This window comes from Oryzias latipes, chromosome 3 (genome assembly GCF_002234675.1).
Source record: "Oryzias latipes chromosome 3, ASM223467v1".
In the NCBI taxonomy this organism is placed as follows: Eukaryota; Metazoa; Chordata; class Actinopteri; order Beloniformes; family Adrianichthyidae; genus Oryzias; species Oryzias latipes.
Window position 1 is genome coordinate 21,981,888 of NC_019861.2, and position 26,059 is coordinate 22,007,946.

The following is a 26,059-nucleotide window of genomic DNA, read 5'->3' on the forward strand; positions in this document are numbered from 1 at the left end:
CAGAATAAATATGATTTTATTTAACTAATCAGCTATGAATAAAAGTATTATTTTTGGAAACAGTACTCTATAATACTTCAATCTGTGAGGACAAGTTGTGGGAGAAAAACTGAGAAATATGCACCAAATGAAAGAAGTAATAGCTTCAACATACGTGAATAAACAACCTAAAAAGGATTTAACATCAAAAACAACAACAAAAAAAAAACTGTACATGATTTAAGCAACAGGAATGATTTATAAGACAGACCATATACTTCTCTTTACAAAAACAAGGAGAAAAGTGCTTGGCAGAAAAATCTGTAGGTTTTAGAAACAAACAAAAAAACAACAAAATAATGATGGACTACAAAATAAAAGCCTCTGTGAAAGCATTACATTCAGACAGGGTTCTTCCGTACATCAATGAATGCATTGCTTGAAGTCAAAGGTCCAATGTTGAGGCTGGAACGCCGAAACTCCCGGCGAGGTTTAACCACAGGGAGAGACAGCGGCCCCCCCCAGGAACCCAAACCAGGCTGAACTACACGATTTACAGGAACTTCCCCAGACACTTGCAGTAGGAGCTCCTCCATGACAGCAGGCTCCTCTGTGGGGAGAGAGGAGCGTCTCCATGTGGAAGGAAGGGGTGCCTTCACCAGCTCCCTCATTTCATCCCGAGACCGGACAGGTCGATCGGATTGCCCCGCCCCTCTGCCTGAAGGACTGTCCTGGTGGCTTAACTTTTCCAGGCTGCCAGTATTATTGGGTTTACCATCAGACAGCAAGACTGCAAGACAGAGAAGCCAGAATGCATTACTTCTAACTGACAGATTCATGACATCAAGCCTGAAAAATACTAACAAAAAATAAATAGATAAAACTAGTCAGACAACAAGCAGTGTCACTGTAGATAAATCCCTTTTTGATATTATTTTTTGCTTAAGGGCATTAAGATGAAGGACATAAATCTCTTAGGAAAATAACCTGACCTTTATGGTGTTCTTTAGGCTGGCTGGTTGATCCACAGAGCTCTCTTAGTTTGCAGCTCAGTTCCAGATTGGCTGCTTTGTACTGACTGAGCTCCTTGCTGATGTTATTTATGCATCCCTCGTAGTGCCGCTGTCGTCCTGCCAAGCCCTCATCCATTTGTTCTGTCAGGACACCAGGAGATGCAAACAGCTTCAATACTGATACATACCTTTCCGAACATATTGAGAGACACATAATACATTAACCAAAAAGGTGACTTTGGGAAAAGGCTGCCCTCTTACCTCGACACTGCTGCAGTAAGAGCTGGACACTCCTCTCATGCTCCTTCTGCTGCTGTGTGAGCCGCCGATCTGTGTCCAGCTGAGCACGATCAAGAGCATTCTCCAGCCACTGCACCAACCTCTGCTGCTCATCCAGCTGCATCTCCAGCTCAGCCAGGGCCAGCTGCAGCTTACGCTCCTCCTCACGCAGAGACACCACCTCCACGATCACAACCACAGCACATTTACTAAATGTTCACATCAATCTCAGACACCGACTCTGTAAAATGCTCAAATTCATGACAGTGCAATCAGAAAAAAAGTGTGGCTCGGTGAAAGCGGAAATGATATTATATGACCTATAAAAAAGCAACAACAGCGGAAGTTTGCAAAGTTATATCTGGGAAACCACAGCACTTCAAAAATCCTAAAGGCTCTACATCCGCCCTCAGATATGTCATATTAAAGGGAATCAAATCCAGCAAAAAATAAATAAACAAACTTAAATATTAACTAATTCATGATTCACAGGTACTTTTTGTTTGTACAGTATATTAAATCTGACCATAAAAGAGAAAATTAAACTGTTTTTTAACAAGTCTTCTCTGTCAAAATTTCAGACTTCTTAAACTTTCTAGCTTTTCCGAGCAAACTGTTGTAGCAGCAGTAAATAAAACATTTTTCAGAGTAAATTTTTCTATTTTTATTACATATAAAGAGGAAATTTTAGGTTGTAAACAATCAAAATTTGTTTTAGTAGTATGTTAGAAATTAAAGCCAATTAATGTCTTGTATTCACACCCCCTTTCTCCAAACTAAAATCCTTTTTTAAACTTTGAAGGCACGCCATTAAAATGTCAGCTTTGTTAGAATTTCAAGCAGTATTATAGTGATTATTGGCACATGTGCAACAATGTGTGTCATTGTATGTAGCCGTTAAGGCTATAGAAAGCTTTGTGATGATCAGTATTTGAATCTGTGCTGTTGTCTCAAGCAGCTTTATTTTGAATGGACAATAGCTCTTTAAATGATGGTTTAGGACTGCAGTGCATGTGATGTCACTGCTGTGAGAGAAAGCCAAAGTGCCCAGAAAAAAAGAATCCCATGCAAACCAGGATCTGACCCAGGACTTCCCTGCTGCGAGAGCACAATGTGAACCGCCACACAGCACTGATAACAAGATCCAATAAGGTTTCAAAGAGACAAAGCACCTTGTCAAAGTACTTGCACAGCAGGGCTCTGGTCTCAGAAGCAGACAGGTAGCTGAGCTTAGCCATCAGGTTCATCTCCCACTGTGAGAGCATGCTGGCAGAAGCACGCAGCTGTCTCTGCCTCTGAGTGATGGCTTCATTTTTGTATTCAATCGCCGCGTCGAGAGCCTCGATAGCTTCATCCAGCTGGAAAAGGGTTCTCTCCTCCTGCGGACACCGTATTGAAATAAATGTCTCGAGATGATTTGAAATCCCATATTTTCAGCTACGTCACTGAACAAAATCACCGTTCTGACCTCAGGTGAGAGCAGGTTACCCTGCCGCAGTTTATCGTCCAGCTCAACTCTTTGCTTAAGCAGCGAGTCTTTCTCCTGACGCAGGTTGGAGATCTCTTGGCGAATCTGTTGGGAGTCTTGAGCGCTGCCACTGCGAAGGAGGCCATTTCTCTCACTCAGCTCTCGCTCGAGAGACTCAATGCGTCCAGTAAGCGTCACCAGATCTTTACTGAGAGCCTGGACAATAAATAATGATCAACTGTTGCCGATTTGTGGCTCACTGACTTGCTAGCATGGATTATTACCTGACTGGAGAGGAGCCTCTTGGTCTCCAGCCCGCTGCGTTCTTGCAGCAGAGCCTCCTTCTTGGCCAGGATCTCCTCTCGTTTGGTCAGCTCCCCTTCCAGATCTTCCAGTCCTCTCCTCTGCTCGAGAACGCGCTCCATTTCCTCATCCAGCCAGCGTTTTTGCTCTTCAATTTTCTAAGAGCAAATGTCAAGACACAGACATTTATCAGGTGAAATACAATGCTGATTAGCCTGTAAAGATTTTTGCAAAAACAAAATAAAAATAGTCAAACTGAATGTGACTTCTCAAACTCAAGGTGCATGAATAAAGAGCATCATAAAAAACGTATTTAGGATCAGTTCTCATCAAACCTGTTGCTCTTCTAATGAAATAACAGAGCCATTGCTTCCACTGCGCCTTTGCCTCTGGAAGGCAGCGATCTCCTCAGTCTTTATCCTCAGGATCTTCTGCTGCTGCTCATTTTTTATCTCCAGTTCCTTAAAGAGTGAAATAGAGAGAAGATAAGCGCAGGTTATGGTTCAGAGCAAAGCAATGCATCTTATCTTCTTTTTTTATTAGTTTTACAGAGATTAGCTCTTTAATGTAAAATGTCAAAGTATTACAAATATTTAAGGTCACATCAAAGATAAAAAAAGACATTTTTGGCTGCCTAAATTGTCCATGTTCTGACTTTTGTCTATCAAATCTTTACGTTAACATGTTACTGAAGTGCATAAAGGTTTCTGCAGCATTGATTAAACACAACTCAAAGACTTTTAAGCCTGAATATTAGTTAAAAAAGGAGGATCCTGAACAAACAGCGAGCCCAAAAAGTTATGATGCAAAGCATTTCATGATGCAAGCAGAAACTGAAAGAGACGTTGTTTGAGCTTACCTTGACTCTGTGAGTTCTTCTTTGCATTTCTGTCTCCAGACGTCTCTTCTGCTGACTTTCCTCCCGCAATCGCTTCTGCAGCTGCTCCTGCTGCTGCTTCATGGACTGCACACTCCTCTCCAGCTCCAGCACGCGGCGCTCGCTTTGAACAGGGAGGTTAGCCAGACGAGCAGTATCCCTCTGACGCTGACTCAGAACCTGATATTTGACCCCAAATGCAGTCTTTCACGCAAACAATCTAAAAAGTTATGATCCACATTAAAGAAACCATAAAGCGTGTTCTGGTTATGGTGATTAGGTAGAAAAAGAAAATCACCCCATTTTATCAACATGCCATTGAATTTGACTAAGTTTGTTCATTTGAACAGCTTTGTGAATAAAAATGAATAGTGACATCAAACCTGGACTTTGCTTTGAGCTGCGGCGATCTTCCTGCGACACTCCTGCGCTCTGGTTTTGTCTGTTGCACTGATCTCTCTCTCTTGTTTCTCCAGGTCCTGCAGCTGCCTCTGCGCCTCCAGCAGCTCCTGTCGGGCCTGGACAGCTTCACTCTCCAGAGCTGTGATCTTATGGCTGTACTGCTTATTCAAGGCCTGAGCGTCTTTTCCTTTACAAAAGACAAGTGTCACTCACAGATAAGCAATAGTATTTCTGGAAAAGTGTTGCTTCTTTATCATTACCGGTTTTAATCAGCTCTTTGATGAGTTCCTCCTTCATGCGGATGGTGACAGACAGCTCCCTGATCTTCTGCTGTGCCTGGAGAAGTCCCCATTCGGAAATGCTTTCAAAACTTTTCAGACTGTCCCCTGCACTGGAGTTGGCTACACACAGATGTGAAACAGCACAGTTAGGCAGCGACAGAGCTTTGAAGCGAAACACACCATCATTTTTCAAATGAATTCCATTCTAAATAAAAAGCTAGTGAAACTGCGACCTACAGGCTTTTCTGGTTAGACATGGGTGTGTTTCGTGGTCTGGCAGCTGAGATGTTAGGCCTTTATCCACAGCCACGCTGCCTCCTGACAGCATGTCCCGTTTAGTCCACGTCAGGTTCATCTGTCTGAAACGGCACCAAATGCAAACGGTTTGCAGCATGGAGCATGTGCAAGCATTGGGTAGAGATCTTATAATCTTCTCTGCAAGATACCTGCATCTATCATGGTCAGAATGATTGCCCTCTTTTTCTGCACAGTGCATCATCTCTGCAACTTCTGAGACATCTTGGTCCCCAAAATATTTTCCATTGGAACAGGTTGCATACCCAGAGAGATCCACTGGACTGCCCTGTTATCCCACAAACAAAGAATCAATCATCAGATAAAGAATTTGCAGCACACAGTGCAATAAAACCTTTTTTAAATGTGTCTTTAAATTTGGCAGCAAGCCTCTTTTGAAATGTGTTTGCCCCACATTTTCTTGGTGCCTGTGAAAAAAATATTACAATTTTCTATCCCTACAGTGCCATCCTGACAATGCAGAGGTGACGGACAGGCTCATTAAACCCAGAGCTTCCCTGTTGTTCAATTCTGCGTTGTTTCATGAAGGAATTTAAAGGATGAAGACGATAAAAGCATGTTACTCTTTCCTCTAAGCCTTTCTCAGTACAAACGGATCACAGGCGATTTCCTCCTGCAACAAAGCTTTCAGTCTGAATTCAGAGATAAAATAGAAAATGAAAAAAAAAATGAGCTACATTTTCTGTGGAGATTTGCTGAAATTTTATATAATTTTTTTTTTTTTTACAACCAGGCTTGTTTTCAAAGCTTCTTTTGACTAAAAGTGTAAGGGTTAATGGTAAAAATCTCAAAGTGCTTTGTTATAAATGCTCTCCCTCGTCCAACTCAACACGTTTCTGCAAAGATCATTGCTGACGGTGTGATGGAGCCTCATCCTAAATCTGGAAGGGAACATTTCCAATGAAGCAGAGGCATTGAGACAGATGTTTCTAATTTCTATCAGATTAAAAGGATTTTAAAGATCCACTCTGATGAAAATCATGTTTTTGGGGTTACTAACATGTTCTGTGACATTTGTCTCATACTGAAGGGCATATTTAAAGAAAATTAAGCTAAAAATTGGATTGAATATGTCTTTATTCAAATTTTTGTGAAACAGGAGCAGATGAATTTTTTTTTTAAAAATGGGTGGACTTCTCTGCTCTGCAACAAGGAGAGAAAGTGGGGGACAGGGTTGCTCCGCGCCAATGCTCCTGCCCACACCTCAAAAGGCGAATTAATATAATTAATATAATTAATATTTAAAATGCTTTTAAATGGATCAAAAAAGGATAGGAGTGGGTCTTTAAAATACTCTGGTGGGTGCTTACCTGTCTATACGTGCCTCCATTCTGACCATGCAGCATGGAGCCCATCGGCGCAGTGTGTGGCCGCAGCCTCAAGTTTAAGCCAAGTCCCATCAGTCCAAGAGAAGAGAGCTGACACTGTAGAGCTGCTATCAGGTCCTGTTGCTCCTGCAGCTTGTCACTCTGACACAGAAAGTTACATCATCAGCAATCTGGGATAGCAACTACCGTGAAGAATCTACATAAATGAAAAAGCTGCAGATAGATTTAATTAACTTTGTGGTGACAACACAAATGTGCAACCTGCTGCTTGTATTGTTCCATTGCATCCTCCAGAGCTGCTAAAAAGTCTGTATTTTCTTTCTCCAGCCGTTGAATTTCCGTCTGAAGATGAGCAAGAGTGTCTTCTTTTTCACTTTCATTCAGATGGGTGAACCTCCCCTCCACAGCCTCCGTGTCCTTGGACGGAAATCAACAGTTTGTTAACAAAACGTTGATACCAAGTCTTCACCAGAATGCTTAAAGCTTATGTCTCAGAGGCAAACCTGATTCTTAATGGAAGGCCTGCTTCTCCGCAGAGCAACACTTTCCTCTGTGTAGCTGTTCTCGATGCCGCTGTCTGGTCCAGAGGCTGTGGTGAGGCCGCTCCGTTCCTCCTCTACGGAGCACAGCCACTCCTTCACTCTCAGACTCTGTTCTGCAGTCAGAGCGCCTTCACTCTGTAACTCCCGCAGTAACCTGTAACAGCACAGAAAACCACTGAAGCGGCATTTTATCACTATAGGCACAAGAACGACTAAATGTGTCGATCATTTCTGTCTGTGTTTATACTTCACGAAGAAAGGTTAAGCCTGTAATTAGAGAGGACATGAAACAAAGAGCTTAAAGACCCACTCCAAAGAAATTTGTGTTTCTGCTGTTCTTCAAATATGCTTGTGGTATTTATCTTATGATGGAGGGCATGGATAAAGAAAATTATGTTTAAAATTGAATTTCTGAGTGTTTCTTTATTCAAATCGTTGTGAATCAGAAGCAGACGAAAAGATACTGTTCATATTTATGATGTAGAAAATACGCTGGGTGGGCCACAAGCTCCCTGTTCTTCTCTGCAATGGGGAGGGGCAAGGGGCGGGGTTGCTCTGTGCCAATGGTCCCGCCCACACATCAAGATGCAAATTTGTAATGAACTCCTGCTGCTTTGCAGAAACTATGTCCTAAAAAAACAACAATGATTTATTTGCTTTTGCCTAAAACAGTATAATCATAGTTAAAAGACCACCGGAAATGCTTTTAAAATAGATCAAAAGGTGATTGGAGTGGGACTTTAACCCTACAATATTTTACTTTACTTGTATTAGTAATGTAACTTCATTGCTAGTTTTGGCATCATGGAGGATTTTTAGAAAAACTGCAATATCAGCAACAGTTATTTTTGGCATTTCTAACATTTACATCTACTTTTGATAAAAATAAACGGAATATTTAAAACCATAGTTTGTTTTTTCTGTACCCATCTTGTGCAAAGACTATGAGGAAACCACTTTTTCTAGCATGAGCTCATTAGTAAATGTGACCTTCAATGCTTTAGACAGAGACCAGCACCACTAGTGCATTAAGAAAACATGCAGTACTTTCAGCTATTGTTCAAAAATATTGTTAAACAAAGTCAGTGAGCACAACACAACCTGTATGCGGTGTCAGTGCATGTCCTGTAGTGGGCGCTCTGCGCCTGCAGCCTGCTCATCTCCCCCTCTCCAAATCGAGGTCTCTTGTTTGGATCAGCGTGAGCTATGATCCGGGTCTCTGAGCGCTGACGGTTTTCCAGGGCTCTACGAAGAGCCTTGATCTGCTGCTCAAGCCCCTCCACGCGATCCAGCTCTCGCTTGCAGTTGACTGTCACTCGGTTCTGAATGTTCCTGGCCCTCATCGCATAATTTAGGGTATTCAGACTTTCATCGAAGTCCGAGGAAGACGGGCTGATGCAGGCGATCATTAGAGTGTTTGAGTTTCCTCCCAAAGAGTCTTTAAGTATCCTAGTAAAACAAAGATGGAAGATGTTTTTCATTGAAAGGAAACAAAAATTTGTAATCTGCACAAGTGACTGCCTTACAGGTACTCACCTTGTGATTTTAGAATCCCTGTATGGTATATGGGAACCTTTCCTCTTTGGGTCTCCCAGTGCCCCGATAACGTTTCCCAAAGCCAGAAGTCCACTGTTAATTTGAATGCTCTCCTTCAGTCTCTCTCCAGTGTTACCTGTCCTTAAGATGCGCTCAGACCCTGCTAAGTCGACAAAATGGAACTTGGAAGATAACATTTGTGGTCCAGAGCTTGCAGTGGTCCCATTAGGGCGCGAGCTTCCACGGCGCTGATCCAAGTACAACGTGAAAATAGTGTGTGACCGGCTGGAGTTGGGATTCATTTGTGTCGCTCCGGTGTGTCTGGCTGTGTTTCCTGACTCAAGAAAACTAAGCACCTCATCCAGAGCTTCCACCTCACACTCCTTTACACCGCACAGAACTAAAGTCCAAATTTAAAAAATGACAAACACACAAAATGATTGACAGAATAAAATGGCACAAATATGCCTCATTACACATTAAAGACAGCATGCGTTCTTCCATACCAATGTTGCCTTTATCTTCTCGGATGAGGATATCCTTACTGGCAGTCTCAATTTCCAGTAAATCTTTAAATTCCTCTTTATAAATCTCCAAATAGGAGACTCGCACAGAGAAGTCTGTGAGGTCGTTTTCATCCAGCAGCTTAAAAACATCTGCAACAGCTCTGGGAATGATCCCTTGCTCCTCATCCCTGAAGGAACCTAAATATAAAGTTTTAAAGAAGTACAATATTGATGCTCTCTTGCTTCTTCTGAACTTAAAAATGAAACCAAATAACTTACTAATATTTGCTTCTCCAATGGTGTACGTCTTGCCAGAACCAGTCTGTCCATAGGCAAAGACGGTGGCATTAAAGCCTTGGAAGAAGGCGTCGATGAGCGGCTGGACGGACGCAGAATAAACGTCCTCCTGACAGGCAGTTTCTTCAAACAAGAAGTCACAGACAAAGTGCCGGTCGTGGCCCAGAGTGACCCGCCGCAGGTCAGGGTCCACGGTGATGCAGCTCTCGTGGCAGTGCAGGAGTTCTTTGGGCAGCAGGGGACGCACTCGAACAGCCACCTGGACTGCAGAGTAGTCCAACCTGCCTTGACCGCCAGGCACTTTAGGAGACATTTTATGTTCACTGGTCCGGTTCTCTGTGCAACACAGTTATGTGGTGATCATCTGTGGGTCACTAGAAGAAATAAAGGATAATTCAATGAAGTTCATTGCGTCTCCAAGTTTAAACTGTGTTCTCGAATGATAAAAAATAATTTAAGAACACAGAAATAAAGGATATTATTCAGCAAAGGCAGTTTAAAAGACATTCAATTCAACTTTATTTATATAGCCCAAATTCACAACAACAGTCGTCTCAATGGGCCTCATACCGGTAATTGTAAGGTAAACATACAATCAAAAAGGATCATAAATGCGTAGAATTCAATAGTATAATGCTAAAACTTTAACTAAACAGACTAACTAAACTGGCATCCCTGCCCTTAGACCCCCCTTCGCGGGGGTGATGGAAGCGGTTCTAGGATTGGTATTTAATTCAAACAGCTATTTTTTTTCATGATAAATGAATTGTTAATATTTTCAGATTAGTAATCATTTTCAAAGTTAGACAGTATGCAAACCAATGTCTAAGATTGATTTATCCCAAGTTAAATAACACAGCAAAATTATAACATATATCATACTCTAAACTTAGTTTATAGTCTAAAGTAAGTTGTTATAAAAGTTTTACATTTAAAAAGTAGAATATATTGGTTGTTTCAGGTTTTGATTCATAGGCTAAGAAGATCATTTGTAAGTGGATGTCTAGAAATTTAGTAGGTTTTAAAATACGCTGTCAGATTAAGGTGTGTTACTTAAGACCTCATTTAATTTTTTTCACTTTCATAAATTGAAGCATGAGAAACCAATAGATCAGGAAGCCTCTTTTAACCCTCCAACTGTGTTTTTTGTTTTGAAGAAAATGCAAACGGTTTACATTAAAAACGGTTAGTTTAGGTTGTTTTGTTTTAGTTAATTTGGTTTCTCATTTATGTTTAGATTTTTAACATGTCAGGCAACTGTAGTAAAATGTTAAAATTCTGTGGTTCATTGTTGTTTCTTTTAACATTTCTGCATTACTTTTATAACGTTTTTATTTCATTTGGATTCTTCACCATATCGTCAAATCAGCGATAGTGAAAAAGAGTAAAAGGATGAAGTTCTAGTGATAGACTGACTCGGCACACTTGCATTTTTAGTTCAGCAGGAGTTTCTCATTTGACACAAACGTGTATTTTTTTTTTTATTGTATTTGCTGCTGTCAAAAGTAAAGGAAGTTAAATGATTAACTATATATAAACTTACCACTGTTATAATTCAATAATTATAAATATTTTATACCTACGTTTTGTAAATAAATGACCACAAAAACACAAATAAAGTGCATTTATCTAATATCTCAACGTTGAGGTGAGGCTTTTTAGGGTCAGTGAGAGACGGGTCCAGATGGCTCTTTTAGCGTTAAAGGTTCACGACCCCATGCATTATTATCCAATATTAATATCTGACATCATATAATTTAAACATGATTGCAATAAAACTGAACTTATTAAAATATATTTTCTAAATATCAGTTGCAAGTAGGCAACTTGATTAAACCCAAATCCTGATTTACTGGAGGAGCAAAACACTGATATGTCATGATTATGTGGATACAACACAGCAAAAGAGACGCGCTTCACATGTTAACGGTTCGGGCAGGATGCTGTGGGGTTTTGCTCCAGGTAAGCCCGGACTCCGTAAGGTGTTGAGTACATCAAAAATTGTCATAATACGTCAAACATTTACTTTCTGGGTGGAATTGGACCGAGTCCTCATCATCGGAACCGCGGGCGGTGACTGCGCAGACTCGGGCTCGAGCTGGATAAACTTAGCGGGGGCAGTGTTAGCTCGCTGGAGTTAAGGTTTTTTAAGTTCACGCGAGAAAACCTAACTTTGAGAGCAAACGGTTCTTTAAGCAGCGAAAGCACAGTTTTTCCTGTCGTGTAAAAGCAACTTCCCAGAATCCCCTTTTTTTTAATTGATACTTGTGCTTCGGACTGTAGCTAAGCTAAAGTTAGCCGCGTCTGAAAACAATATAAGAGGATGAGACACGGTGGACTCACAATAGTTAGTTTTTTGTGTTTTTATGTTAGTAAAGAAGAGTAACGGTACGCCGCGTGCATCAATTTGGCGACTTCTCCTGACCTCTAACAAGACTTACATGACTGCGGGTGAAGTTAATCATGATCCCTGCGTTGAAAGTATTCCTTTTTTTTCCTTCTTACTGGAGAATAGGATGTGGGGGAGGAGTTTGAAAAGTCCGTTTCCTGGGGGCTGGAGTGGTCTATATAGTTAGAAACGTGAGTAACACGCTGCTTTAAAATGTTATCTGCATCCATTGATGATTGAAGAGGAAAATAAAAAACCGAATTGAGAGTTGTTTGATTGACAGGACCTTATTAGTCGCCACAGGTTATGGAAATCATCTGGTGCGTCACCCTCTCTGCAGTTTCACCAGATTGTTTTATATGAGGTTCCGTTTTGTGCCAAAAACATGTTTTTGTGTTCACTATCTATGACTTTGGTCCATTGTCTATGTCTTCTGAGCAAGTTTATTGTTGTTAATGTCTATGTACTAAGCAATATCCTCTGCGTGCCCATGCTTCTTTGATGATTACTCTGGATTTGCCTTGGGATGTTTCAGCTTGCTTCGCGTTGGGAGACGAGACCAATCAACGACAAGAACAAATGTAAAGTTTTAAATGTAAAGCAAATGAAACATAACAAAGCAAATACAAGGTAAAGATGCATTCTGCAGAAAATATTGCTTAGTAATATATAGACATGAACCAATGTTCAATAAACGTTTTCGGTAGACATACACAATGGAAAAAAGACATAGACAGTGGACACAAAAACATATTTTTGGCAGAAGCGGAACCCCATAGTTTTCCACAGTCCTTGTATTTCAAGTATGAATTAAATTTGTGTACAAACAAACAAGTAAACTAAAATTAATGGTAAATCCATTCACATTTTGATTTGATAGGTTCAGCCCTATGTTGTTTTTTCCACATCAAAAATAATCCAAAGGGAACATTGTTAAAACATTCTACTACACATGGTCACATGTCTCTTGGACAATTCTGTTTTTTTTCTCACACATTTGACTGGAATTTTTGCTGTCATCACATGTGTCCTTGTGACGGCACTCGATCATTTTTACATACAGTCAAATAAACCTACGGAGCCCGTGTCCTGACGTTAAGATATAAAAATATATCTTGTTCCCACAGATTAATATCTCGTTCGCACGAAATACTATTCCGTTCCCACAAGATACTATTGCGTTCCCTCAAAATACTATTCCGTTCCCTCGAAATGATTAACTCGTGCGAACGCAATAATTATGTCGTTCGAACGAAATAATTAATCCGTTCGAACGCAATAATTATTCACGTCATGTCATTCACGCGGATATGCTCTCTGTACGCCGGCAAAACTAAGCCGCTTTCAGCGGTAACTTCCGTGTCTCTGTGACCCATATTCGTTCAAAAAAGGAACATGAAAAACAAAAATGATCACTTTAATACTGTCTCAATGAATATTTGCCCAAATGCCGGCATACATCAAAGAGCTCTGCGGCGGCGCTAGTAGTAGCCTAGCAGGAGCTATCGAATGACAAAGCAGCCTAGTTATCATAAATCTTTTGATATTTTTCTTATATTCATTGAGACAGTATTAAAGTAATCATTTTTGTTTTTCATGTTCCTCTTTTGAACGAATATGGGTCACAGAGACACGGAAGTTACAGCTGAAAGCGGCTTAGTTTTGCCGGCGTACAGAGAGCATATCCGCGTGAATGACTTATGACGTGAATAATTACTGCGTTCGAACGGATTAATTATTGCGTTCGAACGTCATAATTATTGCGTTCGCACGAGTTAATCATTTCGAGGGAATGGAATAGTATCTTGTGGGAACGGAATAGTATCTTGTGGGAACGGAATAGTATTTCGTGCGAACGACATAATAACCTGTGGGAACAAGATATTAATCTGTGGGAACAAGAAATATTTTTATATCTTAATGTCAGGACACGGGCTCCGTATAAACCAACTCTGCCTCAATCCAAATAATCTTTTCCAATATCAATTGTAACTGTTTTATTGCATTTAGAAACAAGTTTATATTGGTATAGGTCAGTTTGATTATTAACAGATTGACCTGCTGAATCGTAGGAATACAAATCGATTACGTCGATTATGCATTATCGTCATTCTCGCACTCGTATGTATTTCTTTACTAAAGTTGAAACTTTTGCTCTAACCCATTTATTTATTTGTTTTTTTATATATTACTTTTACAAATATTTGTAGAGACTCCTCTGACTTTGTCCTTGCAGAAATATTTCATCTTTCTTGTACTATAGGTCCTTATACAGCTCACGATTTTTCTTTGCCTTAAGATAATTTTAAATGTGTCCAAACTATATTTTTTATTATTTTGTGGTCGTATTACTTGTTACCTTTTATTGTTTTAGTAAAAACTTGCTAGAATCTTTCTGTGCTATTGGGTTTTTTAATCACGCATTTTGAACATAAAACTCTTGCATCTCTTGGGTTTTATTCATCTTCGTTATAGTACTTTCTTGTGTAACAGAACTTTCCTTAAAATGCTAAATTAGTGAGAGCTTTACACACTTGGATTAATAGATTAAATGTGTAAGCCAACACACAAACACATAATCAAACTAACAGGTAGACTACAACATCTAGCAACTATGTTATTTACTCTAGACATATTTCTGGATGTGAATGAACGGTCGTATAGTTTATCGAAATACTTGAAGTACTTTTTGAGTGTCTGCACATGGATTAAGAAAAGGGTTAACAAAAAATGTTAGATAAAAGCTTAAAGTAAAAATGATTTATTTAAACTGTTAAAAACAGAGATGTCGACCCTTTTATGAGATTAAAAGAACTAAAATAGAAAAAAATGTCTAAGTAGTGTTTTCAGGATGCGTTTATTGTACTGCACATTTCATAATCTAAGAGTAGTGTAAAGTTAATGTGATGTAATATTTCCAACACACCAGCAGGGGTCACTGTTGTACCATATTTAGCTATTTTATGAGTCATTGACCCCCACCCCCCACACACTTTTTCTGATTAATACAGCAATAGGAAACAATTTGGCTATCACTGCGGTTTGTTATATGTTTAGTTTCCATTAAACACTTGAAAACAAATATCTTATGCTTATTCATGCTCTCACTTAAACCCAGACTACCAAGAAGACTAGTATAGAAGAATAGATTGCATTGAGTTTAAGCAAACTGTGAGTGAGTTTTGTAAGGCTGGTGTTAATGTATAGAAGTTACCAAGCATGAGCCACACAGATGGAAAGCAGACTCTGCTCTGGATGGCTAACAGGGCTTTTTTCTTTGTGGTTTGGAATAGGAGCAACAGAAAAGGAATTCACTTAATCAATAATTTTTGGTCAGCTTTACTATCATTCTTTTGTCAATTCATGTAATTGCCTCATTAATCAAACTTAGATTACTTATCCATCAAGAGTTAAAAGGAATAATTAAAATTAGTGGTTTTGTGGTAATAAAGAAGACATGAGCTTTTAAGTCAGCCTGCATTTTACTGACTCAACAACTGTCCTGCACTAATCAGTGACTTCCTTTCCATTTCTTTATTTCTGCAGAAAGTCTGGTTTTTGGACCTCGTGTTTTACTGTGAGACTGCAGCCTTTCTCACATGGGCACTGGCTCATGGCGCATTTTTTCACTCCTGTGAGACCAAGGAGTTCACAGTTGGTGCATCACAAAGAAAACACATTTCTTCTCACAGGAAAATGACCACACAAAATTTACTTTAGCTGTGCATAGCCTGTGGATTTCCCCGTTTCCTTGTTTTGCTTTTTCTGAGGTGAACGTTATGCGAGAGATTTGGTTGCACAGAGGCCCTTTTCATCAACCTCGTTTAGCTTTCTCCCTGCAGAACAGCGTTGTACTGTACTGCAGGAACCAAGGTATTTGCACACCACTGTTCACATGCAGTACACAACTTTTTAATAGTGTCAGACTGTTCCTGCAGGATAGTAGGACAAGCAGACAGTGGACTCTGAGACGCACTTGTACTGTTTTACTCGATATTTATTGGGGAAATATAAGTTTACATTTATTAGTACTGACACAAGAATGTAAATAGAATATAACTTCTATGAGGATATTTCCACATTACATTGCCCTTCAAAAATATACATTATGCTCTTTTTGTCTCATTCAGCTTATGACAGGTCCTTTCTTCACATTGTTTTACTGCTTAGCCCTTTAGTTTTCTACATTTTTTTTCTAGAAATCATATTGAGAAACAAACAGGGTGACTTTAGTTATGTATCTCCCAACCTGGACTCGTCTCTCGAGCTCACTCATCTCCACTTCTGCCTCCACAGTGGCAGGACCCTGCACCGGGGTCACCAGCATCAGCTGACCTGTGAGTCGGTCGGAGCGCTGGACGGTGAAGTGGCGACGGGCTTGCTTTCCGCCCAGCAAAGAGAAGCGGAGGGTGTCACCTATTTGGCGCAGTGCTGAGACTCTGAACATGACTCGAGGCGCCGACAGGTTGGACACCACAGCCATGTAATGGTAGGAGAAGGAGTTAGGGGTTTGAGAACAAGCTTTGTTCTCCACAGGGCAGGGGTTGCGTTCACAGCGCCTGAAAAGATAATCCAGATCAAGTAAGAGTGAACTCTGAAATGTTCTGCTTATTTTCTTACTGCTTGAACAGGAAATCAATTGAAACGTATAGGTGGAAAAAATCTGTTAAATGAACCACTCACATTGGTGACGTCTTGACATAAGTAGCATTACGGATTTTGGGACAGTCCACGCGAACACACTGGAATCCGCCAAATGTGTTTATGCACATCTGGTCTTTTGAGCAGTTGTTTTGCCTGGTGGCGCACTCGTCAATATCTGAGAGAAAATGAAGCATAAACAACAAAATCTGGGACATGTACATACAGTAAAAAAGAGTTGTTTTTTTTTAAACACTGGTCCTTCCACCTTTTTTTTCCTGCGATGCATATATTTCTGATAAGTAAAAACCTTTTGAAGGATGATTTCTAATTAATTGTTGAGTCATTTTAGTTCAAGTGTTTCTATACGTACATTGTGTACTTTGTTGTCCACAGTGAAAGCCAGCAAAACAAAGCAAAAACTTGGTGTGATTTTATTTTAAATAAATAATTAGCCTTTTGAAAAGATTTAGAAAAAAAACTAACAGTTCTTAAGTCATGACCACTAAAAAGTTTCAGACTAGGTTGTTATAAACATGTTTCATGAAAATACACATTTAAAACGACCATTTCACAACTCATTTTAGACAAAAAGGGCAACTGTTTATAAATAATTTCCATTTTCTAAATTTAACGTCAGCACTGACAACAGATTTGCAGAATAAACATATAAAAAGAAATAGAAGATAAATACATTTTCATAAAGTTTATAATGCATTTACTTTACTTTCTTTTTTTGTTGAACCACACTGCCTGTTGATAGACTTATGTTTAATATTATGTTTAATAGAAGTCCATTATTAAAATACTTACAAAAATGCTAAAAAAAAGCTATAATCTAAAATATGCATTAAAAAGCAGTTTTTGTCCCAAATTCAACAAAACCAAAAACATCAAAGCCAGAAGTAAGGGTTAAAGGATTCAAAGATTCTTTACTGTGTGAAATGACATTTGTGATTCTGGTATCATTGTAACAAAAACATAAATGTGATTAAAAAAGAAATTGAACTGAAATAACTAAAGGAGTCATTTAAAAATGTAACTAGAAGTTTCCTAAAAGAAGATTTGAACAATTTTAGCAAAACTATCAAAAGCTTGAAATACAGTAATCCCTTGTTTTTCGCGGGGGTTGCGTTCCAAAAAGAACCCGTGATAGGCAAAATCCGTGAAGTAGAAACCTCTATTTTTTTTTTTACAATAATAATCCTATTAAATACTCTTTATACATTGAAAAGAAAGAACAAACCATTTTACAGGCTCAAGCATTTGTTTCACAAATAAAAGTACTTTAGAAACGTTTTTTTCAACAAATAACTTCTGTACTGTCAAATAATAATTTGAATCATCAATATGAAGGCTTCAAATCGCGGAGATTAGCCCCGCCCACCGCCACCCGAGTATTGGATTAAACGGGAGAAAATTTAAAAAACAATTATGAAAAACACACAAAGTACAATTAGACAAATAGTGACTCAGCTGTATTTACTGCTCTACAGACTAAGCCGCTGCATCATGACTCCGCTCTGCAGTGTTTTCTTCTTTTGAAGCCCGCGGTGCAGCTGTGTTTGTTCAGGACAAGAACATAGTGATTGACAGTTGTTGTCGCTCTTTTTTCTATGGGTTTTAGAGAAACTCCAAATTGCAAGATGATTTGCACGTACGTAATGTACATATTAAACTGCAACGTTATTGACGCACAGGAAGAAGCAGAGTGACTTTTCAGCCAATCAAAATGCAGAACACAATGCACGATGCAAATCCGTGAAGTAGCGAAACCGTGAAAAGTAAACCGCGTTATAGCGAGGGATCACTGTATTTAGCAAAAACATAAAAAAAAAAAAATGTTATATATATATATATATATATATATATATGATTTTGATTAGTGTTCTTTTTATTTCTTAATTCCTGTTTTTGTTAGATCTTAACCGTTTCCCTGTTGACATCTGAGTATCAATTTACTGCAGAATACTGTTTGTTGTGCAGCAGAGAAGCAACAGCTTATCTATGAATAAACAACAATAAAGAGATTTCTATTGTTTTTACAACCATGGCAGGACCTCATCAAGCATCAATGATGTCATTGGTTGGATATGCCTTTTTTAGTAACCCGCTCTACTCATGGAGTAGTTTTGCTACCAGGCTTTATGAAAGCAAAAATAATGAACGGACCTTTACAGCTGCGTCCGTCACGGGTCACATCATAGCCAGCAGGACAGGAGCAGCGATACCCTCCAGGCGTGTTAACACACGCATGCAAACACAATCTCCCAGCTTGTCCATTATGGAACAGCTCGCATTCATCAATATCTGAAACGCATGGCACAAACAACGAGTTCATATTCCATACAGAAACATTGTAGTAATCGTCACATGTGCATAGGGGCTGGTTTGGTGTAATGCTGAAGGAATACCAGCACAGGTGTAGCTGTCTCTGCCAGAGATGGTGTATCCCGGCTCGCAGGTGCAGTGAGTGGTCCCCTGCACAGTCGTGCAACGTGAAGGACGAACAAAGGGTCCGGTGGTGGCAGCTGGAAAAGTAGTCGCAGCAGCAGCAGCAGCAGTGGCTGAAGTGTTTGTTATGGTGATGAGAACTGAATCAGAAATACACAAGAGAAAAAATGACTTGGTCAGAGGAGAGAAATGTTCCTATCATTGCTGTGCTGCAGGAAAGATTGAGCCAATGTTGCTATGTTCAAACACTTAAAGAGTCTCTATAAGGTTAACAGAGGACTTAAAGAAATGTTTGAGACAAAATTTTTCAGCTCTGAGTTTCACTTACTTTAGACAATATATTAGAAAGCAGAAATATTTAATTCCTAAAAGACTCACTCCAAAAAAAACATGTTTTGAGTGTTTTTAACATGTTCTTGTAGCACTTTTGTCATGATGGATGAGATGTGTATATATAAAAAAAAAATTAGATGTGTAAGCTGTGTTTCTGAGTGTTTCTTTATTTAACCCTTGTGCTATCCTATGGGGTCCAGATGACCCGATCCTTACATTGACATGTTTATCATGTTTATCCCTAGCATGAGACAGGTGGATAAAGGTGAAGAGGATTTCATGTGCTCCATGGACACCAGTGAAGATCACATATCATTGAAGAAAAAAGGTTTAGCGCACTGTCTAGTGGGTCTAGATGACCCAAGTTCCAATGTTAAAGTGCCTAGGATAGCACAAGGGTTAAATCACTCTGAATCAGGAGGAGATAAAAAAAAATGCCATTTGAAAAAGCCTGTAGTAGTGACGTAGGTGAAACAATCAGCTGGACCCAAGCTCCCTGCTCCGCTCCATACTAATGCATCCACTGGCAGACAAATAGATCCAAGTACGCCCTCAATTTCTACGTCTGAACTGGCATCTGGCTCAAAACTGTACGTCTGGATAGCTCCAATATTGTTCAACATTTTTGTTACACCGCTAATGCTAGCTTGGGGCTGTGAAGGTCTGTAAAGTAGTTGAGAGTGTAAACAAAAGAATGATGGGAAATGAGGGGAGACTTCTTCTGTGCCAACAGTCCTGCCCACAATTCAGAGGGGAATTTCTGATGAACTTCTGCTGCTCTGCAGAAACTATGTCCTGGAAAAACGACACAGGTTTATGGATTTTGGCTAAAAATGGCAGTGTCATATTTACGACGGAGTTTTAGGGCCACCAAAAAAAAAAAGTAAATTTACGACATTTTATCTCGTAAATTTACGAGTCGTAGATTAATAAGGAGAAAACACCGAAGTTGTCCGTTTATCGGAGCCTAGCTTGAAGATGAAATATGTGGAGCCTTTTGTGAAGCTTTATTTCCGGATTATTATAGGTTTAAAACAAAGAGATTCTGAACCTTTGGCGACTCAAAATCAGATTATTGTCAGTAGAGGCGGCTTTCCGGGGTTCAGTGTCAGTAAAGCGGACTTTCATATGTAAAATAAGGAGCTCAGAAACATGTTTTGGTGCAGAGGATCGCTGCAGACTTTATTCTCCTTTTCATTCACAAACCCTGAAGTTCATCTGTCACCTTGCGTCATGAACATGTCATCAGATCCGAACACCAATGCGGAAGTTAACGTCCCGTTATATCATTAAACAACAAAGATGAATGAAAATAGTCTATTATATTAGCATTAGAACATTGAAAATGCCAAAAAAAGTGATCCTCCTCCTCAAACGGAAGCGTCACACAGACGTAGAGATCTTGTTTTTGGTGGAGGAAGAAAGGATTGAAGTGGAAAGCTGCATGGACACCGATGGCTTCATCGGGCTGCAGGGATCCTCCAAACCAACCATCAATAAATAAAACTTTAATAAATTGTAAATCAAACAAATGAGCATCCAGATATTTGGAACGTTCAAGCTCATTCAGATCACCTGTTCAACTGTTTAGTCGGTCTGCTCTGTTGCTGCGCGGCGTTCACCTGCTGCTCTGCATGCTCACTTCCACTTAATATCGTAAATTTACGAATTTTTTTCTCATAAATTTACAACTTAAAATCTTTTAAATTTACGAGTTTTTTCTCATAAATTTACGACTTAAAATCTTGTAAATTTACGAATTTTTTCTCCTAAATTTACGAGTTTTTATCTCCTAAATTTACGAGATAAAATCTCGTAATTTTACTTTTTTTTTTTTTTTGGTGGCCCTAATACTCCGTCGTACATATTTAAAAGACCAATGGAAACGCTTTTATAATAGATCAAAAGAAAATTAGAGTGGGACTTTAAGTAAACATGTGCTTAAGTTGAATTTATTATGTTTTAAGCTGGGAACATTTGCTTGCTAATTTAAATTTATGTGGATGTTTTTTGTCTCTGCTGATGACAGTTACAGCTGAAGGCATTTTATTCACCTGTTTCCATTCATCTGTGTGTCTTGAACTTATGCAAACCATCGAAAAATGCAAATTTTTGCCCAAACAATGTTCCCATAATGATGTTGAAAAAAGGAAACGAAATGTCATTTAGGTTAGAAGAAGATAATGAGATATTATAAAGAGCCAAACCCCAGAGTACACTGAGCGCACAGAAATTCAGATAGTACTTATTTGCTTTCATTCCCCCTTAAACTGTAATCATACGATAAACACTGATGTGATTTAACATTTAACCTTTTCTTACTGCAGATAAAGCTCTAAAACAGGCAAATAATTGTGAAATGTTTAAAAAAATGTTAATGCTATGAAAGCCTGACTGTTTGCTTCCCTCTGAAATGGTTTCTAACCTTTTAGGTTTGGGATTTCACTGAGGTTCTTAATGGGGAAAAAAACAAAAAGTTAGCTCCAGAGATTAACCCGACCGTACACCAGGGAGTAGTTTGCTGTCACTCAGCCGGCGCCTTCTGGAGCTTCAGGCTTAAACCCATTCTGTGGTATTTATCACTGGCCTGTATTGGCAAACTAAAGCATTGGCTACTATAATCTCGTTCAGCAGGCAGAAGGGATTTGGATAGCTGCCTATAAAAAAAAGTGTTTGAATCTCTTGTTTTTTTTATATAGATGCTGTAATTATTTACTTTTTAAAATTTTAATTTAGAACAAAGTATCAAAAGTGTTACTGTTGTTAGTAAAATTCCACATCCAGCCTAAGCTGTGGTCTGAATCTGATACTCTTTGCTCTACTCACAGGTTGGCACGGGGCTTTGACAGGTAGCTCCAGTCCAGCCTTTGGCACAGACACAAGAAAACTGGTTTACCTCATCCACACATGTGCCAGCATTCAGGCAGGGAGAGGACGCACACTCATTGATGTCTGGAGGAAGCAGACAGAGAAGAGTTTGCACCGTCTTTGAACTTCTTTAGATCTGCTGTGTTACACAACCTAGGAACTTGGTGCTTAAAGCATTGAGTTGATAAAGTCCTAAAAAACATATTTCTAACAGAAGTGATTTGGTAAATAATAAAATGGGATGAGTGCATTTGTCACACAGCTCTTCAGTTGTTATCTTAGGTGAATAAAATCAAGAAACCAGAAAAATCTCTGGATTACAGCTAAAGTACACAAACGTTGGAATATACTTGAATTTTGGTTAACGTTTTTAAGACCCACTCCAACCATCTTTTGATCTATTTTTGAAGTATTCATAGTTGTCTTTTATTTATGATTATGCTGCTTTTAGCCAAAATTAAAAAAAAAAAAAAACTGTCATTTTCTAGGACATAGTTTCTGCTGAGCAACAGTAGTTAATCGAAAATTCTTCCTCCGAATTGTAGGCAGAAACGCAGTTCTGCGCTCAGTTTCTGTCATCCCTTTGTTTACACTTTCTCCCGCTAGCTTACAGCCCCTCACAATCCTAACATAACTTAATGGGAGCAACAAAAATGGTGAGTAATATCACAGCCATCCAGCTTTACAGTTTTGAGCCAGATGCCAGCTCAGATGATGTAAATGAAGACGTACATGGATCTATTTGTCCACAAGTGGATACATTGAAATGGAGCATAGCAGGGAGCTTGCTGCCTGTGATTTTCCTACATGCTTTTCAAGTGATATTTTTTCCACTGCTCCTGATTTACTACGATTTAAATAAAAAATAATCAGAAACACCATTTTGATTTCTAATTTTCTTTATATATTTCCTCCATCAAGAGAAAAGTCCTACAACAACATGTTAAAAATGCCAAAAGCACAATTTTCATTGGAGTGGGTCTTCAAGTAGTGTGGCAAGAGTGATATTTAATGAAAAGACTAACAAGTTACTCAGGGAAAAGAGGGAAACATTTGGTTGCACAGAAGAAGTGTGAAGCAGGATGAGGACTGGTCTTTTCACCTTGGCAGATGGGCTGCTGGCCGCTCCAGGTCAGGGTTTCCTGACAAACTCTCGTCTCTGATCCCACAAGCTCATAACCAGGGTCGCACAGAAAGTAAACCTCATGACCAACAAGATGGGACTTGCCAAGTTTTCTCCCATTGATGAGTGCATCCAGCTTTGGGCATGTACCTGATCAAAAATAAAAACAACCCAAGGTTAATGACACCTTGAAATAAACAGTCTTTTAAGGTGATCCACTTACTGTTTATGGTTTTAGAAGTCTGCTTCCCTGCACTGCTCTGCAGCGCGCTAATTTTCTTCTTTAAGTTCCGTAGACTTTGCATGTAGGACGCTTCATGAGCTGACAGAAGCTTCTGGACCTGCCTCAGAGAACCTTGTATTTCATTTCTGCTGGGACAGTCCTAGAGTAAAACAGAAATGAAAATATTGTAACATATGACTATTTCTTCTCATTTATTTGCCACATCAACGTAAGTTCTATCAAAACAGACACACTAGAGCGACTCCGCTAAAAAGTTTCAAAATATATAATAAAAGCAAAATCTGTAGGATGTTTGTAAATACAGCAGTTATGATAGTTGTTGCCAAATGTTGAGGACCTCTGTTAAACTGTCCAGGGTTGGAAAATTACAGAGCACAGAGTAATGTAGCTTCCCTCAGGCTATAGAAAGCTAAACATAATTATTTGAGCACAGAAACTCTCCAAAACTGAGACCACATGGCTGAAAGCCAATAAACCCGCCTAATTATGATAATTGCAAGTCCTTCTAACGCGTCAGTGTGTTTATAAACTCAATTAAAAAGAGTGACTTTTTAATATCTTAGATTTCCCTTCTTAAATGACCCCTGCATGTTTTCTATCAACCATACTAAGTCCCACGAAATAAACCTGCCATGAAGCAACAGTCAAATCTAAAGCAATTTTTTAACTTAAAAAAAAAAGACTCATCATAAAGTTTTACCAAAATGCCTCTGCTGGCTTGTTCAGGATTACTTGTATTATTGTAGTTTTTGGTGTAATTCACTTATTTTTGATGCATATAATTTTCTTAACATGTGTTCCTCCTGTAGTCATTTTTTGTCCCTGCTAGCATGTTTCATATTTTTTACGGTGTTTCAGCTTTTCCTGTCCTAAACCATAATGATGATAAATACTGTATGCCCAAGCTGTTTAAACTTAGTTACATGTCTCCAGAAGTGAGCAGCTGCAAACCACATTGTGGATTTTGGTGATGATTTTAGAGCAGTGTCTTCTTTGCTGTGCAGCCCTTCAGTTCAGTCTGTACTAAAGCCTCACCACTCTCAGTAAACATCATTACTTAGATGTTGATCTGGGGATCCTCTGTACGTCTTACACTAAAGGATGTTTATTGATGCAACAGAGAATCTGTCTTCGTATGGAATTATGTGGCTGTGTGGGACCTATGTGGGGCCTTCAGGCAACTGGAATCTTGATTAGAGTTCTGTTTCTGAGATAAAGAAGACTTGTAAGGTTCCACAGCTTCTTTTCCTGATGTTTCTCAGTGATTATAGCAGAAAGATCTTGATTGATTTCTCTTTGATGTAATAGATTCTGGATCATGTGTTTGAAATTATAGTATACCATAAATGCATTTAAAGCGATGTGCAGTCAAATTAGATTACATTAATTAGGCTCCAAATGTCCTGAACATGATTATGTATTAATGTGAACTTGCAGATGTTTTAAGATGCTTAATGAAATTCATACCTGGAAAGCAAGTTCTGTTTTGTTTTAATATTGCGCTAGACCTAGAAGATGCAACACCATGCTTTTTTCTAGGGTGTGTATTGCCAAAAATGGTAAAAACATTTTTTAAGTTAAACTAAATGTAAGTTTAGTCCTCGGACAATTAAATATTAATTAGCACCTATATCTCCAGCAGATTTCTGACAAGATATTTGTAAAACTTTTTATTTGAAAATGCACTTTAAAAAAAACATTATTCTTTCTTTTTTAATCAAGATCCTTTTTTCCAGGTGAACTGAAGTTCTCCTTGTTGGTCAACATCAGAGTTGAGGTTAACAAAGCAGAGTTTGTGGGAAAACAAGCTCTGGTGCAGAAGAAACAGTCTGAATGGGAAAGTCATCTTACTTAGTGCTCTTTAACTTAAATTTTCAAGAAAGAAATAGCAGCTTCTACGTTTTAAGATGCTATCCATAAATCTGGACCTTCACTGGACTCAAAGAAACATCTGTTTTTCTTCCTAACTGGTAGGCAAAGATGCTTAAAAGGTATATTTCCTCCACTGCATTAAAACTTCTGCATGAATCTCTAAATGCCCTAAATAGTAAAAATTTGCTAGACTGAGGCAGAAGTTCACTGTGTGGTAATTGCAAAAGGATCTGAAACCTCCTGGTTAAATACCTGGATACTTCACTGCAGTCATAAACTGAGAAACAGTCTGTGTGACATGCTGATGTGTTTTCAGGTGTTAGCCTCTGCAGAAGTTAAAAAGCTGGACTACATGAAAATATGCTATCTTTAGAAAGTGGTGTTGAATGCCAGAGTGGTTTGTTTGCTTTGTGGGCAGTGTCTTTGCTCAGTTCGGGGTCAAGCAGTGGGTTAGAACACCTTCATCTTGAGCTACACCCTCTCTTACCATTGGCTGAAGGGTCTAAGTAGCAGACACTTTTTGTCATACAGTGATACCTTATTAATATGACTCTTTCATGTGCTTCTTATTCCAACCAAACTGTCCCCTTTTTATGTTTTCACATCAGCAATTAGTGTTTTCTTCTTGCTTCAGTTATGTAAGATAAGTCAATATTTGTCAAAGACACATTCCTACTTAGCCTTGGCTGTGGTTTGGAACAAGTTCAGTCGTATGGTGGCCGTTTCTTTTTTTTTTTTACAGTGTATCTTTCAAAGGCCTCCTTCTACTCAGACTTGACAACATTTATCGTGGCCTCACATTAAATCATGGAACAGGCTTGAAAAAACAACATTGCACCTGAATGTAGTGTGTAGAAGCGAGACACACACAGCACGTGGTCCTGACGCCCTTCAGGGCAAACACACTTTCATGTTGGCCAAATCTCGGCAAATATACAAACAAATTCTGTACATGCACAGATTCAGAACAGCACGCAAAGGCTTGAAGTGAGTCATTCAGAGACACAAG

General features: G+C 39.0%; 2 protein-coding genes and 1 long non-coding RNA gene across 4 annotated transcripts in view; 1 reads left to right on the top strand and 2 right to left on the bottom strand.

Annotated features, from left to right (window-relative positions):
- On the bottom strand, positions 1 to 11,642 carry kif7 (kinesin family member 7). Its single transcript, XM_004067339.4, has 20 exons — positions 11,568 to 11,642; positions 9,109 to 9,500; positions 8,830 to 9,027; positions 8,324 to 8,723; positions 7,889 to 8,236; positions 6,749 to 6,941; positions 6,507 to 6,662; positions 6,228 to 6,386; positions 5,049 to 5,185; positions 4,840 to 4,961; positions 4,582 to 4,722; positions 4,303 to 4,508; positions 3,902 to 4,099; positions 3,378 to 3,503; positions 3,024 to 3,200; positions 2,740 to 2,955; positions 2,444 to 2,650; positions 1,254 to 1,452; positions 972 to 1,133; positions 1 to 769 (listed from the first exon to the last, which is right to left on the bottom strand). The coding sequence occupies exons 2-20, from the start codon at positions 9,437 to 9,439 to the stop codon at positions 381 to 383; spliced, it is 4,065 nt and encodes a 1,354-aa protein (XP_004067387.1). The 5' UTR covers positions 9,440 to 9,500; positions 11,568 to 11,642; the 3' UTR covers positions 1 to 380.
- LOC110017690 lies at positions 11,622 to 16,004 on the top strand. The gene is made up of 3 exons (XR_002293171.1): positions 11,622 to 11,706; positions 15,062 to 15,388; positions 15,812 to 16,004. It is a non-coding gene; the product is annotated as an uncharacterized LOC110017690 (long non-coding RNA).
- The window catches only part of LOC101169526 (fibulin-7), a 13,621-nt gene continuing 3,053 nt past the window's right edge, over positions 15,492 to 26,059 (bottom strand). The window contains exons 2-8 of one of the 2 annotated variants that reach the window (XM_004067207.3): positions 23,158 to 23,317; positions 22,914 to 23,084; positions 21,770 to 21,895; positions 18,571 to 18,750; positions 18,329 to 18,466; positions 16,199 to 16,334; positions 15,492 to 16,074 (exon numbers count right to left, since the gene is read on the bottom strand). In XM_004067207.3, the coding sequence (XP_004067255.1) occupies positions 15,711 to 16,074; positions 16,199 to 16,334; positions 18,329 to 18,466; positions 18,571 to 18,750; positions 21,770 to 21,895; positions 22,914 to 23,084; positions 23,158 to 23,317 (1,275 nt within the window). In that variant the 3' untranslated portion in view covers positions 15,492 to 15,710. The remainder of the gene's footprint in view (positions 16,075 to 16,198; positions 16,335 to 18,328; positions 18,467 to 18,570; positions 18,751 to 21,769; positions 21,896 to 22,913; positions 23,085 to 23,157; positions 23,318 to 26,059) is intronic. The other variant, XM_011491703.2, reaches the window with a different exon arrangement.